Source organism: Ailuropoda melanoleuca, chromosome 7, assembly GCF_002007445.2.
Source record: "Ailuropoda melanoleuca isolate Jingjing chromosome 7, ASM200744v2, whole genome shotgun sequence".
Taxonomy (NCBI): Eukaryota; Metazoa; Chordata; class Mammalia; order Carnivora; family Ursidae; genus Ailuropoda; species Ailuropoda melanoleuca.
The window spans coordinates 69,033,117-69,050,600 of NC_048224.1; the positions used below are offsets into that span (position 1 = coordinate 69,033,117).

Sequence of the window (17,484 nt, forward strand, 5' to 3'; positions counted from 1 at the left end):
TATTTCTGCCCCTAGGGGGCCTGTGAACTGGGAATACCAAGCCTTAATTAGAGTTTAGAACAGGGGTTTTCAAATATTGTTTTAAAGCAGAACGCTTGTGAAGTTGGTGCACAGTCTCCAAATCTAAATTTATATAAAGTCGATGAAACTGGCATTACAGGGTCAGGTTTTAAAAATTTATTTATGAAGTTATTCAGTGAGAATAACAAGTCTGTGTGGTGCTTTGTTGAACACAATAGCTTGAAATTGGTGGGTAAGGGATAATAATTACTCTTTGTTCCTCAGTCTCCCTTTCTATATTTTCTATCATATAGTAACATGAGACTCATAATTCACATGAATAAGTTGTGCACTTATTTGTTCAAATTTGTATGAGTACCCGTGCATTTAAATAAAGATTATTCCAGAGTCACTACCTTTGTAATAAAAAACCCATGTATATATATTGAAGGAGAGAGCGGTGACAGGAGAGAGAGGCTTTATTCTGGGATCTCCATGAAAATACTGTAATCCAATACAAACTAAGTATGTTGGTGGGTGATAATCTCTAGTATGCTAAAAATAAATGCATACTGTATGGGCCTGCATTTGTGATTTTATTATTGATTTAATAAATATTGAAAAAATAGATAAAAGAATTTCAAATCAAGAAAGTTATACAACCCTGAAGCTTTTCTGGAAGCCTAGGGTTTTACTTGATACAGTTTGAAAACCACTGGCTCAGAAGGGCCTATTTTTCAATAGGAGGGAACTTATTGGTACATAATTAAGGAAGCTGGGAAGGTTTAACTTTTCTGACCTGAGATTCTTCATCTGAACCACAGAATACAGACAATGATTTCAGTGACTATTTTGTGACATGCAATAAGTGTCTTAGCTCATTAGGGCTTAACTCTTTCTCTGAGAAAGGCCGGGGAAGTGAGGAATCAGTAAGACTTTAAAGCCAAACTGAAGCAGAAAACCCTGCAAATTACCAAAGTGTCAGATGCTTATATGCAAATAAGCACAATTTTCAAGACAGTGTTGTATCAGTATTATTAGTTTTGTCCTCCATAAATCTGACTTTCAGGCACTGAGATTCTTGGTTGAGAATCAAGAATTTTCATATTATAACTTGTAAATGACAAGGGAAAGATTTTGATTAGAATTTTTCCCACACTTGAATGAATAAATAATAGAATTATTAAATTGAAAAAAATGAAAAGTTGTATTGGTCACCTTCATGATTCTTTCTGGAGACAGTCTGAGTAACATTTATTTTATGAAAATCTTTAATTCATGTGAAAGGACAAAATGACATTTCTGTGTTCTGAAATTAGCTGAACTCTCTGGTTGCCTTTCTTACTGAGTTTTTTGCCTCCCTTTTCCATAATAGCATGATACTGTAGACAAAACCTCTAACCCCTGAAGTGGAAAGGCCCCCTAGTTTTGTTGTGGTATATCTCAAAGCTCAAAGGCTGTGCATGTTGATTTTTTGGTTTTAGAAATAATAGGGAAGGCAACCCACTACGCCAAGTCCTGAAACAGAATATGTTATCCTTTTTATCTTTTGATTCAGAATATTTTCTCTGACTAGTGAATGAAGACCTTGCATTTAAGGAATTATGTAATTCTTAACTAGCTTTTTATGTATGGCATTAAGCAAAGGTACTCTAAGACATGTAGACTACTTCTGGGTGAAGACATTTAATTTTGCCTCCCCCTTCACTCTGTTTCTTGAACACACACATGCACACACACACGCACACACATCAGCTCTTCAAAGATCAAAACAAAATGAAGCAACAGCTTTGGCCCTTGAAATACTTTTCATTTATATACCCTGTAAATTTCTTCTTGAGTGAGAAACCATATGGTTTGTGTGATAGCTTTTCATATAAGCTTTTATCTATTTAACATTTCTTTGCTGTAACTGCAGCACATAGCTGCCTTCAGTTTAATGGCTACTTCTTTAGTTGAGAGGAAGGTGAACTATTTTTTGGACCCAATTAAGTTGTCCTTTCCACTTGGGTGTTGAAAGAGCTTATGAGCAGTAGCTGTTCTGATTTTTGTTGGTTGTTTTCTCTAGGGAACAAGCTACCCTCTGAGTCAGCACTGGACTTGAAGATAAATCCTACAATTCATGAAACTGACTGATTCGACTAAAGGATGGATAGTTTGGGCAGCGTTGGACAGCTCTATGAGGGGTCTGTTGGTTTAACTGAAGGGATTGTTGAGTTCAGCAACTTTTAATTCCCCTAATCGTAAGGGGTTGCTGTTGTGAAAACAGGGTTTGTGAAGGAATCAGTTCTGGCAATTAACATCAATATCCTTATTGACTCCGTTCTCATTTTATCACCACACTTCATGGAACAATTCTTTAAAGTACAGAAATTATACTGCTATTTGTTGCCAGGAAGAATTAGTACACCCCCATGAGGTCAGCATAGGATTTTGCTGAATCCAAGTACCCTTTTTTCACAGGGGGTTATAAACATTTCTTTCAAGTAAAACTTTTGGCATTTGGGTTGTTTCATCTTTGCAAAGGTAGTTTGCATTTGTGGCTTGAAACTTTAAGGACTAAATTGAACTTAAATTTGATTAGTGTATATTTTATGAGATCTGTGAATAATTTATATTTTAGCTTGTTAATATTGTGATATGCTTTTGATAACTACCAATTTTTATCTTAAAAAGTACAGTATTTTTTAGTATCAGTCTTCAAGGAAATGAGAGTAATTATAATGTTCAAATAAATGGATTTTGAAATCTGAAACAGTGGGGGATTTAACCTACAGAAAGAAAATATTTCTTAATCTAATATTCTAGGCCATAATAAATTATGCAGGAATACTGTGGATTGTTTTTTTGGAGGCTCTTAAAAATAGGGTGTGGCATGTCATAGGGAATATTTTGGCCAAAGGTACATCTGTGCAGTAACACGTATGATCTTGTGGTTTAGGATTGCAGATATATTTATTTTAGTCATTTGAAAGTTAGCGTGATTTAAAATATATAAAATAATGGGAATTTTACCTAGCCAGTATTTTAGTTGACTACTAAATATCTTTTATTGTTCAGGTAGACGTTCAAATGCTCATGTGTCATGTCGGGGTTTGGAAAATCAGGCTGTAGACAGTGAGCTTTTATATAGTGCAACTTTAGGTTCATTAGTTGCATGATTATCTTGACTGTAAGTATGGTACTCTTAATTAAGAACATTTTTAACCAGTTTTGATAATTATTTGCAAAGCTTAATTTAATGGGCTAATGAAATTATTATGGGGAAAGAAGTAATACCTATTATCTTAGCTATTATATCCTAATTCTGTTGCTTTTGGGTGCTGGTTTGTTTTATTTTGTACAGTCTGTTTGAGGATTAGATCCACATTTAAACTATACACATTTAAACTATACACATGCCTATGTGATGGTTGTCTCAGTTATATGTTTATTTGAAAGTGTTCTTACCTCAGTTTGTGACTTAATAGTAATGGTAAAATGTTTCCAAATTAAAATTTAATAAAATACTGACTTTTTTTTTTTTTAAAGATTTTTTATTTATTTATGTGACAGAGAGACAGCCAGAGAGAGAGGGAACACAGGCAAGGGGAGTAGGAGAGGAAGAAGCAGGCTTCCAGCTGAGGAGCCTGATGTGGGGCTCGATCCCAGAACACCGGGATCACGCCCTGAGCCAAAGGCAGACGCTTAACGACTGCGCTACCCAGGCGCCCCAAAATACTGACTTTTTTACTTGATGGCAAGATCTTGAAGGATTATTGCCGTTAGTCCCCTTGTTTGGCAGAAAAGTGGTCAAAACCATGATCTAGATTTGCCATATTTTCCTGGATTCTCAGATGCCGTCTATTATAAAATGCATCCTGTCAATTTAATAATAACTTTTGGGGGGGAGAAAAATTAATGTCAGTAGATGTGTAAATTCTAAAAAATCTTTAATTAAGGAAATAACCCAGACATCCATATTGCTAGGATTCTTCAGAAACTCTGATTTCTGATATAGTTTTTAAATTCAAGGACCTTCTGAATCACTCTCGTCTGTAGCAGTTATACATGACTTCATAGTCACATTTCTTTTCATGGTACCTGAACCTTTAGGACTGACGGTATCATTTTGAGACTTACTGTAGAATTCCAGAAACTTTAACAGATAAATGTTTTTAATTAGTTGCACTGTCCTCCGCTCCTTTAATATTTTATATTTGTCAGGCAGAAACTTGACAGTTCTGCCTTAAACCACATTTTCTCTTAGTGTACTATAAGTTTGCCTTCTAGGTACATTACTTTTATATACCCATTAGAGATTTAAATTTAGGTTAAGTTCAACAGCATGAGTACTACCCTGAGCTGTATTAGCACTCAAGGGGCTTAGATTCTAGTTTCATTTCTATGATCACTGAATTTATATGACTGAACAAATCACTGAGCTACTCTGGGCCCCAGTTGTCTGATTTGTAAGAAGAGAGAAAAAGCTTAGTCTACTTTTGGCTTAAAAATTGGAAATTATAAAATATTCTCTTCAAGCTATTGACAAATTCATGAAGTAGATTCTTATTTCTCTTTAGTAGATAATTAAGTAGAGTCTTAATTATCTTTAAAAAGATAATTATAAGTTTAAGGGTGACTCGATGGGGTGATTATCATGAAACAAAAATACTGACTAAGGATTTTTCTAACTTTAGGATTTTTAAATTTCTATGTTCTTTTATTACAAGACAATGTAAATGATGATAACTTTAATATTTGTGCAAACAAGCTTATGCTGAAGGTTCTTCAGAATGTAAACTTAAAAGAAATTGATTTTATTTTAGGTAAAGTTATTAATTATTTAAATAGCTTTTCTCTCTTTCCTAACTGGATCAAATAACTATGTCATGAGAAAAATTTTAGTTCACATTATAATGCATCACTTGTAATGAGCTATTTTACCCTAAAACCATTCTTAGCACCTTAATAGACTTGAGTTGATTGACAGTATTTTCTCCAACCTTCAAATTGCCTTTTGGTTTTTAAAAAGTTATTTTACCTATTAAAAAGTTGAATCATAGTGTTATCTTTTAAAAAGCAGCATATATGTATATGCTCTGTTATATATATACATTTATCTTAACTATAAATATCCTTCAGGATTTAGGGTGATTTCTTAGGATACTTTCTAGAACTAGAATTTCTGGGATAAAGGCTGTGAATAGTTTTTAAGTTACTGAAACTGAAAGCAGCTTGATTTTATGATACATATACCAAATCATAGCCTAGATGATCCTCTGTACGATTCCTCAGAATCCAGCAGTTATTTACTAATAATAAAGTTTTGTTTCATATTCTTCTAATGTTTAAATAAGTAAACTTTTTGAATGGCTTCTATAATTTTTGATGCTAGGAGCTAAGAAAATATAACTTAACTATTGATAATACAAAGTCTTTTCTGTTTAATGTTAGTAGCTAAAATCTAATTTGAAGCTATAACATTTAGGGTGTATATTTAGATAGTTCAAATACTTAGAGATAGGAGCTGATGAAGCACATATGTTCAGTTCCTTTTTGTATGAACTACATTTAATTTTTCTTTGCTATATTTCCTAGCCATGGAGTATACATCACTAATATATGTTATCTTTTCTAAAGGTGTATGGATAAAAAGTAGTGAAATTCACTGCCCTATCTTAAGGTTTACTTTTTTCTCCTGTTCCTTCCCTGAGGCATATGTTTAGATAGGAATAACAGAACATTTGCTCCTGTATTTTCTGTAACAATATTCACTTTATAGGTGTCTGTGCAACAGTGAGTTAACTTCGCAGGCTAAAGACTCTTGTCTTTAAAATAAAGCCTGCTTGCAAGGTTGGCCCTTGGGTGATGTCCAGAACTTGGAGTTAAGGAGTGTTCCCACTGTTCCCCAAATGGTGACAGTGGTTTACTGTGCCTAGACTCTTTATGTAAACAATGTGTTTTATGCTGCACACCTGCTTTTTTCTGGGAGTTTGGAATTCTGGTATGTGTTAGGCAGAGGGTTCCTATAATCAGTTCCCTATAAAAACCAAGGGCATGGAGTCTCTGATGGGCTTCTCTGTGCACATGTATTGTACTGGAGGAATAGTGAGCTGTGTGAAACCTCATGAAAGGAAGAGAGCCTAAAGAAACTTACACGTGAATTCCTCTGGGCTCCACCTGTGTGTTTTTCCCTTGAGATCTGGATGTGTATGCTTATTATATGGCTGTGATAAATATTCACCATGAGTGCAACTAAGTTCTGAATCCTTTGAGATCCAGTGAATTTCTAAACATGGGGGTGGTCCTGAGGACCCCCCAGCCAAGGATCTTTGTTACTAAATTTATGGAGAAACTCTAAGGATTATATTTTTAAAGCAGTTTTATTTATACAGTAATTATTATATGGAGAGTTTAATGCATTTCTGATGTTACTCTGTAACTGTTAACATTTTATTTCAAGAAGTTCTATTTGGTAGAAGTCTGCCCTGCATATAGAAGAGTTAACTAGAGTATCTTGGGGATTTGTTTGACAGGTTGCAAATTGCAAATAATTTGTTTGACAGGTTGCAGATTGCAGATAATCAAATTGCAAATAACTCTGTGATACCCCAACTTTTAATTGTTAAAATGATTATAATTAAATACTTAAACTCACTTTCTCTTTGGGCTAAAAATAGCTAATAGCCAGTGATAAAAAAAATAACTAAGAATTAAAGTTTGTGCCTGAAGCACTGAAAGAGCAAATCGGGGAAGTATTCTGAACCTAATTTTGGAGTTGATCTTTTATACCCATCCTTTAAATCATCAGCAAAGTTGAAGAAAAGAATGTATTGTTAGCATGTTTAAGACACTGTTAGAATTTAGGAGTAAAAACTTAATGTCTGTGTTTTGGGCTGTTACTGTGTATCGTTTTATTTTAGGAGGGTGGTGTTATTGGGGAATTTGGTTAAAAAATGAATAAGAAATGTATTTTTAGTATTAACTTTGTTTTTTGTACTACTGGATATTATCACATGAATTCCTTAGTATGATTTTTCTCTTGGATGAGGCCCCAAGTATTGGCTCTGTTGCTAAGAAGATAGTGCTTCTTCTGTTTTTCTTCAGTTTAAGTCCATCTGTTCAGTATGAGATATATCTTGATAATTTCTTATCTAAACTGTTCTTTTTAGTATAGTCATACATGACAATTTATTGTTGGGGATTTAGTTTGGTTATTGGAACTTTGTTAAAATTATTTGTGTAAGCCAGGTTTACCAACACTACATTGACCTGGAAAGAGTAATGCTAGAATAATCAGACTGTTCTATAAGAAGAATGTCCTTCACCCCAGATTCTTTCAAATTCGTCTCTTTCTTTCACAACGGTTTTTGGCTTGTTTCACATTTGCTTTTAAATAGCGATGGTCAACATCTATGCCACTTGATAGCTTACATGTTGATTTTTTTCCCTCCCAACTTCTTGTTATACTCAGGTAATGCTGGTGATGGGTTTCTCCCATTTCCTGATCATGGCTGTTGCTCTATTTAGCATCTTGGTTGTTGGTGTCAAAAAGAGGAAACTTTCACCTCTATACTTAACAGATTTCTTGCGTGCTACAACTGTGCTGTAACAAAGTATAGTTAGGAATACTGAGAGGATTAAGGTATGGTTCTTTTCTACAAAGAGATAATTTAAAATGTGTGGTACTTGCTTCAAAAGATAAAATTCAAAATGATGGGAATAATTTTAAAACACAGGTATCGAGAAAATTTTTTATAGAGTGAGAAGATTTTTCAGAAGGATAAATTGGAATTTACTATGAGGATGGGGTTTAGAGAATTTGGTTTTGGCAAAGGAGGGTTGTTGATTAACGTCCCAGAGGAGGAAGCAGCTTGGGAGACTTGTGGATATGTGAGGCAGCATGGTGTCTTCAGGGAAACTGCATTGAATCTTTAGATTATTTGAAGAGATTCATCATCATTACATCTTCCTGTTTATGAACATGGGCTGTCTCTCCTTTTCTATCTTTTTTCCAGGTCTTCCTTAATGTCTTTCAACAAGTTTTATGGTTTTTTGTGTTCAGGTCTTACGTGCATTTTGTTAGATCTTCTGAGACACTTTGTGGTTAGTATTTGTTGGTATTATAATTGGTGTTTTTAAAAATTAAAAATTTTCTAATTATTTCTAGTGTATAGATAATGTGATTGACCTTTTTATGTTGGTTACTTTGGTATTTCTAGTATTTTATAGATTCTTATATGTGTGAAAATAATAGTTCTGTTTTTTCCTTTGCAACATTTCTTCTGTTGTTTTGTTGCATTGGCTAAGGCCTTTAATATGGTATTATTTAGAAGTAGCCATAATTGACATTTTTTGTCATGTTCTTGATTTTAAAAGGAATGTTTCTAATGTTTTCATATTTAGGGAGATCTTTGCTCTTGGCATCTCAGGTGCATCTGTATCTGAAAGGACATCCTTTTTTTAACTTCTCTGAAAGAAAAAAATAATTACTTTTTGTTTTTTCATAGAAGGGATTTAAAAGTAACATTAGCATTTATTTGTGAGCATTTATTCGGTGACTCCTGTGGGTCTAAAAGATGAACAAGACAAAAATATCCACTTTTATGGAGTTCACAGCTTTTATTTTTCATTTTATGACTTTGAATTTTTAACCATTATCATGTCAATTAAAAAGTCTTAGTTGATAGGTTTTGTCAGATTGTTTTCCAAAAGATTGTAGTAACTGATAGGACGGGTGTGTGACAGTATTTATATGCTACCTACCTTTTTAATAATTGTCTAAATAAACTTTTTATTCTATGCCAATGTGAGAGGAGGCCAGTGATAATGCTTTTTTAATTTGCGTGTCTTTAATTGTGAGTGAATAACAGCATCTTTTTATATATTTGAGGCATTCAATTTTCTTGTCGACAGACTGACTAGTAGTATAATTTTTCCTTTTCGTTTTGGTTGCTTTCTGTTTTCTTAATATTTTAAGAGCTATATTAAGCAGATTAGCCTTTCTTTAAGTGTTGGAAATATCTTTTTTGCCGTGTAAGAAATTTATTTTTGAAGAAGTTAATTAACATTTTCTTTTGACTTTTTCATTTTGTGGCTTTGTAACGTTATATTTTTAAAAATACTCTTTGAGGTACTTTTCTTCTTGAGCTCTTAAATATTCAGTCTGAATATTTATCTGAAAGTTATGTGGGTAAAATGAATGAAAGGGTCAGTTGTTTATATCTTGTTTTATCCAAATAACTATCTTTGCTTATGTCTGTATTCATTCTGTCATTTAGTGACAGCTGTAAATTGTCATAACTGACTGCTGTCCTCTCCTCTGCTAAAGTTTGAAGTGCTACCTTTATCTTATTTCTTCTTATGTATTTGAGGTCGAGTTTTGTGCCCATTCTGTTGTATTGACCCACTATTTATGTGACTCTTTATCAAACATTTTTATTACTGCATCACTTTTTACTATCTTCTGGTCTTATACTTTATTCTTCCTTTACTTTTTCTTTATTCTTCTGCTGTACTTAATTTTCTTTAATAATTTTCCTGGCTATTCTTAATGTTTATTTTTCCACATAGATATAATTTGTTTGGCTAACTACAAAAAATTCTATTGGTATTATATTGAACTAGCATTAGTTTAGGGTAGAATTGAAATCTTTATAACAAGTAAGTACAGGTATTTGTTTCCTTTTGTTCAGGTTACCTTTTGTTTCTGTTAGTAGAATTTTAATCTCTTCTTAATACAAGCCCTATATTTCTAGTTAAGTGTATGCCTAGACTTTTATATTTTGTTTATTGGTTGAGGTAAAACCCACAAATCATGAAATTCACCCTTTGAGAGTATACAATTCAGTGGTGAATATGCTAACGTATTTGTTACTCTCCTTGTTTTTGATTGTAACCATCCTAGTGGTATGAAGCGGTTTTGTGGTTGTGACTTGTATGTTTCTAATGACTAATGATGTTGAGCTTCTTTTATATGCTTATTTGCCATTTATCTTCTTGGGGAAATGTCTATTCACATTCTTTGCCTGTTTTTAAATTTATTTATTTTTATTGTTGAGTCATAAGAGTTCTTTATATATTCTGTATATTAGCCCATTATTGAATTTTTCCCTTTAATTTCAGTGATTATATTTTTCACTCTTAAAGAGTCTGGTTCTGTTTAAGAAGAACAAACGTTCTGTTTTTTCTGATATTTGTCATTTCTCTCATGTCTTTAATCATTTTAGTTTTCTTTTACAGTGTTCTGTTTTCTGAGATTCCTTTTTCTCAGGGTATTAATTCTCAAGTATATTGTGCATGCTGACTCTTTTGGGAGTTCTTTTAAGTGGGATTATTTTTCTGGGGAGAGATCTTGTGTGTTCTGGGTTGTAGAAGCATTCATCAAAACAGTTGGTGTTTGCTTCCTACAAATGTCCAGTGCAGTTCAAGCTTTATGTTAATTTCTCACTGGGATTTCTGTGACGAGAAGTCTTCTGGGAATTTTCTCTCCTATACGTGTGCATGGTACAGGCATGGGGTTCTTCTCTTTTGACACAACCCCAGCCTTCTCCTTTCCTCCATCTCTTCCACAAGCAAGCTTACTTTTTGCCTCTATGGGCCAGTAGAAAATAAGTTTTCTCATCAAACATTCACTGATGTTACAGCTTTTCCAGACTTCTTGGCTTCACACTGAAATTAGAGTTCCATTCCCCATGTGTTATGGGCTGAAGGCCATAAGTTTCATATTCTCATGTGGGCATTAAAGCCTCAGTTAGCCTAGGTTTTTTCCTCAAACTTTCCACAGAATAACCTCTTAATTCCAAATTTTTCTTTAATTACTTACTCTAGGAATTTTCTGTTGCTATTCTTTTTTTTTTTTTTTTAACCTCAGCTATATTTTAAATTTGGGTCGTATTATATCTCATAGTTCCGTGTGTTCACAGCATTGATAGGGGTTGAGGGGAGGGGATCATGCTAGCTCAGTCTCTCATTTACCAGAAACAATATTGCCCTAACTGGTTGTTTGTATTTAGGAATGCTGTTCATTTAGTATATGTTAATATTGTAACCATTTGCTTTAATGAATTCTGTCATTATTTACAAGAGTCTTTTTTGTTGGTTTTCTTGTTAATTTCAGGTATAGAATAATGTCGTCCAAAAACACTGATACTTTGTATATTAGCCTTGAAGTTTTTTTAATATCATTTCTTATATTTTGTTAATTGCTCTGGTTAACTCCTCCAGGGAGCATCTCTATTGTTTTCTCACTTTTATTTGAGTTGGGATACATTTAAGAGAAGATTTTTTAAAATGTTCTAAAGCAGTTAATTTAACATATATGACTTAAGTCTCACAGTTTGCATATTCATTTAATAAATTATAGTGCAGTTATGATATGTGGTGTCACTCTAAGAATAAACTACAAAAACTGACACAAAAAAATAAATACAAAAAGGAAATACTTCTAAATCATCTTTTTTTAAATACAAATTTTCATTCTTCCAGATTGTCTCGTATGGTATCCTCGGTGATTACTGTATTTGCTTAAGTGTTCTGGTGGTTGAGTACCGGTTAAGAGCAGGGTGTTGGTGTTATAATAACCACAAGTAGCCCTTATCCCCAATATAACGAAAGATAGAACTTACAAAGGAGTATTTACATTGTGAGAGAGATGAAACCAAATCTGTTCATTTTAATTCTCTTTATTTTTGACTATTCCTTTCTGTAGTATGTTTCTATTCCTTTGTGCTGTTTATAACTTAGTGTTGTATCTAGGCAGTTGACATTAAGTATGTTGTGGCTATTGTCTTCACAGTAGTTAGGTTCAGAATACCTCTCTTTGAGCAGATGTGTGCATATTTTACTCAGTTCCTTAGAATGTTTGTAAAATATTCCGGTGGCACAAAGCTGTGGCTAGGTTTTGATGTTTCAGTGATTTAGGGGTTAATTTCATTTTTAGCTTCCTATACATTTAAATATCCTGTTACCCCTGTGGGTGGTGGGTGGTGATGCTTAATAGTGTACATGCTTTATATTGAATGTATTTAAATAACTGTAGTCTGCCTCAGCTCAGATATATGAACTCAGATTTCGGTGCTGCAACTTTCTATTAGAATAGCTACAAAATTAAAAATTCTAGGAGAGAGCTTATTATTTTACAACCTAAAAATTCTATACTGAATTTCCTTCTTAACTGACCACAGATTGTTTCTGGTAATCTTTTGCCATGTATTCAGCATTAAAGAGGGAGTCTACCTTTTGTCTCACTTGCACACCTACTTTGTTTGGTGTCAGAATCTTTCCCTGGACCCCATGCTGCACCCCCTCCACCCCCCGTGGCCTATGTAGTCACTAATGCTACTAGTATGAGCATTGGATCTCCCTTTCTAGTACAAAGACTTAGGGTATTGGCTAAGAGCACAGGCTTTGCAATCAAATAGACCTGAGTTGACTCTTGATTCTTTTGTTTAATAACCTGTATTTGTCTTTACAATATACTTTAAAAAAAACTTTTTAAACGTTTTCTTTGCAGTGAGGTGAATACACTCTACCTACCTCACAGGGTTGTTGTGAGGGTCACATAGACTGATGTATATGAAGTACTTTTGTTAGTACCCGCCACATGGAAAGTGCTCAAGAATTCGTAGCTGTATTTGTTGCTCTTACTTAATTTAAAGGTAGTAAACAAATTTGTTCATCTTTGGTGACTTGGCCATTTTTGTCTTGGAAAGACTTGGACACTAGCTTTAGGAAAACTATCTTAAATGCATTTCATATTAGGTAAGTGGGGTATATGTATCTTTTGAAAATAGTTAAATAATTCAATTTTTGCTCTATGGATTAACCTGCAATTAAATGTGTAATATAGAGTTAGAAAAACAGAACCCTGGAACAGTTTTTTTTTTTTTTTTAATAAGCTTAGATCTTAATATGGTAGCTTGGCTTCCTTATAAATAATGATTTTTTGAGAGGGGGTTTAGATTTTTAGTCTGTCTAGACACATTGAAGACGTACTTGAGAATGCCTGGCCTATTTTAACATCGATGCAGTAGACATTGTGTTATAGCGGTAGGAGTATTACATGTGGAATTTGGAGACTTGAGTTTGAGTCCTGGCTTTGCCAAATGTTGAATTTGCACAAATGTCACTGGTCAAATCAGAACCTCTTCATGTCTGAATTCTGATCTCTGCTGTGGTGCTTGTAACTTGACCTGCCTCACCTGCCTAACTCATTTAGCTGCTCAGAAAATCAGACGAAATAATTATGTTAAGGCTCTTTAGAGAGTGCAAAGGGCTATCCAGAGTAAAGATAAGTGTTATCTCAGTTCTCACTTTAGTTTTGTCCACCTACATCTTTCCAAAAAACAATGTTGGTGTTTCATGAATGCCTCAAAATTGAAATTCATGTCCCTGTTAATTATATTTCTCTGACCAGAGGCATTTTGGTAAACTTTTTCCTTGCATTGTGAGATGGCATATTACTCTAACGGTGTGGCTTTTAGTCATTCCCCAAATAGCCAGAAAGCAGTTTGTGGATAAGCCAAGTTTTTCAGGAAGTGTAACTGTAGCTCTAGAAAGCCTTTTCAATCTCTGCTCAGAACTGATCACCTCCATTAAGCCTTTGATTAATTCTACCTGGTTTTAATTAATTTGCATTCCATCTGCATTTATGCATGTAGTTTGCAGTATATTAATTTATATTTGAGTGTTTTTGTAAGTCATTTTTTGTCTTTTACATGTGACCTGGTCTTGTTTTCTCAGCTAGCTTGGAATCTGCTGAAGGTTTAAGACAATTATCCTTTCCCTTTCTTCACCTTAGAATCATAATAGAGGATGCCTTACAAAGAATGGTTTCTTACTAGTTGTGTTTAGATAAAACTTCTGTTAGAACCTAGTGGCATCAGTTGGCCTAGTTTTTACAAAGTATGTATCTGCAGAAATTGTCATTTGTTTTAGTATATGCCTATTTAGAGTTAAAGACAAAAGGCATCAAAACAGTGTATATTGTTTGATTAAAAAATATAATGTGTAAGCTGTCATGTATTTCACCTAAGACTAGACTTAATTTTGCTCTTTCAAACCATTCTGTTAATTGTATTTGGCCAAAAGAAATCTAGGAAATCTCATTAAATAGTTTGATTTTTAATACTATTCTACTTTAGGGTAATGTGGTATTGTATTGTTAACAGCCATAGTTTTAAGTGATTCTTCACAAAAGGGGAATTGGGCCCTTTATGAAAGAAAGGCTTTTATAAAGGCTTATAAAAAGGCTTTTCAAGAGTCCCAGTTTGTTGTTTCTCATTTTTCCATTAAATTAATTTGTTAAATTACTGATGATTCTTACTATTGAAGTTTCTCATGTAAACCTTGATATGGAGGAGACTATTCTTGCAATAAATTTCCTAGTTTATTCGGAAATGTCTTATCTTTGAAAAAAGAAATGTCTTTACATTTGCTTTCATCAGAGCTTTCTCTGAAACAAACCAAGATAAAATTATGGCTTTTATTTTTGAACTTGAATTTGCTAAAGATGATGTTTCTTCCAAATGAATGTTTGCATATTATTTTCCAGATGTGTTTCTTTAAAACCAATTTTTGCTCTCTAAGAAACATTTTTACATCTTCTTCAGGAATGTCCTTGTCTGCTGGATCTTCCCCTCTTCATTCTCCCAAGATCACTCCACATACTTCTCCTGCTCCCAGAAGAAGAAGTCACACTCCAAATCCAGCAAATTACATGGTGCCTTCTAGTGCCTCTACACCTGTTAATAATCCTGTTTCTCAGACTCCATCTTCTGGTCAGGTGATCCAAAAGGAAACTGTCGGTGGGACGACTTACTTCTATACAGACACAACCCCAGCACCTTTGACTGGAATGGTATGTCTGCATTAAAGGAGAAGTGATAGTACTCTTACAACAGTTCCTTCTTATTAATGAGATTAATGAGGAGGTTTACCTCCTCTTGCATCTTTTTATTGTGATGTGAAAAAGTGAGTATTTTGATTTTCTAACTTAGATGATATTTTTAATCTCTTCTTATCTCTTCAAAGTAAACTGTTTCTGCAGTAATAATAACTCCAGTTTTGGACAAATCTGGTTTTAATCACAAATTAGGTTATATTCAAGCTCTAGTTTAGTACTTCATGGCATGTTTTGCTCATGGGGTTACTTAGTACTTGTGCTAGCTAGAGTTGACTTTTTCCACATTTGTTTATAGGTATAGGTAGTTTTTACCTCTAATAAGAAGTTGGAGAAAGTAGATGGTTTCTTACCATAGTTACTGAAAGCAAACTGATGATTTTGTGAGATGAGGCAGTGATTTAATCTCTACATCTCTGGATAGTGGAGGACACATAAGTGATAAGAGGCCTCCAATATGGGTTATTGGTAAGGAGGGCAGAAGCCCAGGGGGAGCCCTGATCATGGATGAGGAAAGAGCTAACAAAGGAGGGAGGAGGGAAAGGGCAGAGAGGGAAATGTCGTCATGTTCCACAAATTGTACCTTTTAGCTTCATTATTGTGTCCATGTTCAAAAGTTGTTTTTTAACTAGTACAGTAAAAATAAGTAGTCATTGGAGAGCTTGTGAGTTAGAAAGCCAGCCATTAAAACACAAGAGCTGATGTAAATTGTAGACATTTGACATAATTAGAGATGATGGGTTTAGAAGAAAACTATACTTGCATTTTAGTAAGCAGATTTTGATCTCACAAGTTAAATTAATGGTTTATTTTGATTAATGTTTTACTAAAAGGCAATTTGAATGGAAAGATGACAGAGTTCTTTTATGTTTTTTAAGAGTCCCAGTCCTGCCATTGTTTTGTGACTTTTGAATCTTAGTACCTCAGAGCCCATTTCCCCAGTTATAAATGGGGATAATAATCCTAACCTCCTTATGAGAAATAAATGTGAAAACATTTATAGAAGTACTTGTAAATTATGTAAAATGCTTTTTAAAAACTAATAAATAGCTAATAGTTTTATTCTGTTTTGTTTTGTTTTTGGTCAGAGATCTTTCAAAAATTATCACAGAACAGCTTGCCGAACAGAAGGTCAAATAATTGAGGTAGAGTAGAGACTTTCCTTGGTTCTTTCAAGTAAGAATTCTATCAATGTTTTACCTTTTTTGGGGGTTTATTATATTTTATAATTACTTACATTTTTATTTTATCGTATTTGTAGAAAGAAAATTTAATCTATAAAGAGGTTCTTTTGTCACAAAACTGTCTCAACTGTTTTTATAAAGATTATATATGGCACATTTTTATGATGTTTTTACCCTTCAGACCACTCTTAAAAATATGCTCATGGTAAACCTGAGGTGGTTAAGCCAAACTGTGCTATGTGGTGTAAGAAAACCAAGGCAAGAAAAAGAAGGTATTATTCTCCCTACAGACATAGGTTAAAAGAAACCTTACAGGTGTTACAAAACCACTTCCTGGTTGAGATCCAGAGCAAGAGTAATCAGAGGGCAGCAGAAATCAGCTGAATTCATTTTTCAAAGAGGGGGGGAAAAGTGTCTTAGCTTTTAAAATGAAAAAAGAAAAGATAGTTTAGAATGTACATCGATTTTGTATCAGGGACCAGTGAAGAGGAAGGAGAGGCAGAGGAAAAGGGAAGAAAGAAGTCAGGGGGTGGGGAAGAGTTCAATTCCAGGAAGCTGAAGATTTAGTAACTTGGCTGTAGTTTGCCCAGACTGTATTTAAGTAGATTGTTGCACCCTTCTGGTCACCTAAGCTGCAGACCCAGACCCAGATTAAGTCAGTTGGTCCTCTTTACTGTTGCAGATTGAAGTGTTTAATCAGTATGTACATAACAGTTTGTTTAGGTTGGCCACAAAAAACCCTTCAAGGGGGTGGTTCTTGGAGAGCCAGGGCAGTGTTACCTCATTATCTGAGTGAATCCACACACTTTGAATATCTGCTTTCTTCCTCTCTTCCAACTGCTTTAAAAAATATTTACAAACTCTATAACTCTTCTTCCAAAGAGGAGCTTTGGCTTCTCATTGGAAGTTAAATTTTATGGTATCTGAAGAAATGTTTCCTTTCTCATTAGATTTTTAAATTCATTATTACATTATAATATTATTTTTAAAGTGAGTTAATTCAAAAAGTATATACTAATGACAGCTATTCTGAGGTGTTTACTTCATTATCATTAAAAGTATCCATTTATCTATCACTGCCATTTAAAACAACGATAAAGCTCATCAATTGAGAACAATTGGTATTACATTTTCCCTCTCCCTACCTTTTTAGGTATTTCCAAACTATCATATTTATCCTCCAACTGCACCTCATGTTGCTTATATGCAACCAAAAGCGAATGCACCTTCCTTCTTCATGGCTGATGAACTCCGACAGGTATGCTTTCAGAATCCCTGGTGGAAATACTAAAGTCTGTTGTGCTTTAGCAAACAACTGGAGAAAGAACAAAGGTCTTTTCAAGTCATACAGTTTATATATGCTGAACTAAAGCAGATAAAATTCAGAATTTATGAGTTCTCATTGATATATTTATT

The 17,484-nt window shown here is 33.8% G+C and overlaps 1 protein-coding gene across 8 annotated transcripts in view; it reads left to right on the top strand.

Annotated features, from left to right (window-relative positions):
* Nucleotides 1-17,484, top strand: part of PAN3 (poly(A) specific ribonuclease subunit PAN3) — a 129,028-nt gene that overhangs the window by 76,834 nt on the left and 34,710 nt on the right. For 5 of the 8 annotated variants that reach the window (XM_034665013.1, XM_034665014.1, XM_034665018.1 and 2 more), the window contains 3 exons: nt 14,595-14,842; nt 15,973-16,029; nt 17,222-17,326. In XM_034665013.1, coding sequence (XP_034520904.1) covers nt 14,595-14,842; nt 15,973-16,029; nt 17,222-17,326 — 410 coding nt within the window. The remainder of the gene's footprint in view (nt 1-14,594; nt 14,843-15,972; nt 16,030-17,221; nt 17,327-17,484) is intronic. The other 3 variants (XM_034665016.1, XM_034665020.1, XM_034665019.1) reach the window with 1 other exon arrangement.